This window comes from Cyprinodon variegatus, unplaced genomic scaffold, assembly GCF_000732505.1.
Source record: "Cyprinodon variegatus isolate N-32 unplaced genomic scaffold, C_variegatus-1.0 Scaffold1418, whole genome shotgun sequence".
Taxonomy (NCBI): Eukaryota; Metazoa; Chordata; class Actinopteri; order Cyprinodontiformes; family Cyprinodontidae; genus Cyprinodon; species Cyprinodon variegatus.
Genome location: NW_015151871.1, coordinates 147,396 through 150,384, shown reverse-complemented (window position 1 = coordinate 150,384; position 2,989 = coordinate 147,396). Strand labels below are relative to the sequence as shown.

Below are 2,989 nucleotides of genomic sequence, written 5' to 3'. Positions count from 1 at the left end.
TGACATCATTCATGATTCTGACATCATTCATGATTCTGACATCATTCATGATGGTAACATCATTCATGATTCTGACATCATTCATGTATTTTGTCTTATTTTTATGTTTGCTGTGTTTTCTGTATATGCCGTGCATTTATGTATTTGGAGAGTTTTTCACTGAAAAGCTTTGTCATATTATTTCTTCTTATGAAGCAAAGCTCTAACATGGCCTTTAAAACAAATGCATAACACTAACACTACTGAACTAATCAGCTGCTCCTCTGTCTGTGTTCTTTGCTGGTGTTTAGATGTTCGTAGTAGAGAGCGCATCAGGAGAGCGTTGCTGCCTGAACGAGTTCTCTGTGACTGGATCTACTTATGCCCCTGAGGGGGAGGTGTGAGTGAATTAACCTTGAGCTCTTATATTAACCTGGGGACGTCTGTGTGCGCTGAGTCATTGTTTAACAAATGGTTGCTCTTTGTCACTGCTTTGCCTTTTCTTCTGATATCTGATTTTCATCTCTGCAGTTACAAGGATGGCTCAGTGGTGAAATGTGGTCAGTACGATGGCCTGGTGGAGATGGCCTCCATCTGTGCTCTATGCAATGACTCATCACTAGACTACAATGAGGTAACCACTGCTAACATCGCCATGGCGACTGCTCCTTCACTGATGACTAAACCTGCATCATGAAGTCAGTATTGACCAGCTCGGATGCATCCATCTTTCTCTGTTCCTCTAGACGAAGGGCGTTTACGAGAAGGTTGGCGAAGCGACAGAGACTGCCCTCTGCTGCCTGGTGGAGAAAATGAACGTGTTTGATATGGATCTGCAGGGATTGAGCTGTGCTGAGAGAGCTACAGCCTGTTGCTCTGTAAGCTTTGTCCATCCTCTGTTTTATGCTATCAGCTCTGGATATTAACACATGAAGAAATGTTTTTTTTATGTTAAATGTATAAACAAAGCATAGAATCTGAGCATGATAGACAGATCGACCCAGTTGATCCATATCAACTGGGTTACAAAGTTTGTCTTTGTTATGTCAGAAAAACATAGTTAGGCATTTGTCTCAATTAGGCTGCACTGGTTTTTAAAACAGAGACAACAACTTACAAAAATCATTATCATCATCATTATCAGCATCACCATCATCATCACCATCATCATCTTTCTTCAATGATAAACTTTGTTGGTCTCTGATAATGAAGTAAAGCAAGTGAAAGTCTCATTCACCAGTGAAAGCAAACTTTAAATTCCTAATACTTTGTTCAAATCATAAAGGGGCTACTCGGTATTTAATGTATAACGTGTTTGGTGCGTACTTAAGGAAAGAGTTTACCGGGTTCTCTAATAGACAAAACAAGTTTTTACTTGTTTAATGCAAAGATCAATAACTCATTCCTCTCTAAAGCAAACCCCCGCTGGGGGAGGAAGATCACAGTGTTGTTTTCTCTGCTCAGATATGGTCAGAGTATCTTTTGGTCATTTAATTTTCCTTTTACAAAAGGATATCAAAAAGCAAGTAGCTGTTTCAATTACCTTTTAGAATATAAAAGTTAAAGGATGTCTCTCTTTTTCTCCTGTTTAAAAGGAAAGAGCGAAAAGTCAGAAAAGATTTTGAGTGAAAATGAAAAGTGAAATTTGTGTTAAACAGCAAAAAGACCTTCTTTCTTTTTACGCGTTGACAACAGACCTTTGTCGTTGGTCAGTGAACCTCCTGACTCAGGCAGCTGTCAGTGAGTATCTACAGTCATTCCTCTAACCACTGCCTCACCTTTGGGCTGTATCCTCCACCCTCTGCTCTACACTACACTCCTGCACATTGGCTCTGCTAAACAAATATGTAGGTGGAGGAATAGGAAAACGGTCATGGACTGCAGGAGAGTAGATCCCACTCCCACCTCCTGTTTGAAGGAGAAGCTGCCAAGACGGTCCACAGCATGAAGTACCTGAACAGTCAGCATTGCCTACCAACACGAAGGCTCTCTAAGGAGGATAAAGCAGACTGTTCCCCACAGTCCTCACAGTGTTCTACCAGTGTGTGCTGGAGACAATCCCTCGCCTCCTCCATCACCTCCTGGTATGTAAACAGTTGGACAGGAAGGCCGCGCAGAGGGTGGCGGCAATAGCACAGAAGAAACCTTCTGCAGCCTGTTGTCCATGGAGGACATGCAGAGTAGCAGGAGAGCGGCCCACTTTCTGGGCTCACTTTCAGCCATTCTGCAAAAGGACTTCAGCATCAGGGACAAAACTAAAAGACTGGAATCTGGATCACCATACCTGCAATCCCTTACTGCTGTTAAAAAAGGTTAGAAAACAATCCACTGGACTTTGTTTGAAGTTTGAAGACGTTTCACTTCCTGTCTAGGAGGTTTTTTCAATTTAAATGCCCACCTTTCAGAGACATAGACAGGTATGGGGCATTGCAGGCTAACAAAGAAGCTAAACGATCCCCATTCCAAAGGGGTGGACCCGTTTGTCTGTTTCAATTTTAATGTTTTCTAAACCAAAACAAGGCTTTGTTGGGCTGCTGGATAAAACCTGGAACGCTATTCCTGACATTTTGAATAGAAAAAGCTTCCTGGATGGAAGAGAAACGTCTTCAAACTCAGAAACAAAGTCCAGTGGATTCTTTTCTAATATTTTTGGAATGACTGAGAATATTCACTAGCATTACTGCTGGTGTTTGTATTATTATATCTATTTATCCTTTTAACTTTTTAATCTATTTTAATGCACTTTGATGTTCTTCATGCTTTAATTGAGGAGTAGCATCAGCAGCTCGGGTCTCTGCCATTTACAAACACTTTGTACCACAGGAATATAAAAATGTGTGGTGTCGGAATTTTAATCTGTTTTATAAGTATTAGGGCCAGGCTAGAGATTTTTTTTTTCTATTTCGAGAATAAAGTCGTAACATTACTGTCATGATGCGATGGTTTTACTAGCCCAAATGCAGACTCACAGACACAGAGGGAGGATTAAAGTCCAGTATTTAATTGGAAC

The 2,989-nt window shown here is 41.0% G+C and overlaps 1 protein-coding gene across 1 annotated transcript in view; it reads left to right on the top strand.

The window, feature by feature from the left end:
- Nucleotides 1–2,989, top strand: part of LOC107103311 (sarcoplasmic/endoplasmic reticulum calcium ATPase 2-like) — a gene marked incomplete at its 5' end in the record, with an annotated part of 22,267 nt that overhangs the window by 10,063 nt on the left and 9,215 nt on the right. Inside the window, 3 exons of the mRNA XM_015402968.1 lie at nt 291–379; nt 511–613; nt 726–857. Of these exons, the coding sequence (XP_015258454.1) occupies nt 291–379; nt 511–613; nt 726–857 (324 nt within the window). The remainder of the gene's footprint in view (nt 1–290; nt 380–510; nt 614–725; nt 858–2,989) is intronic.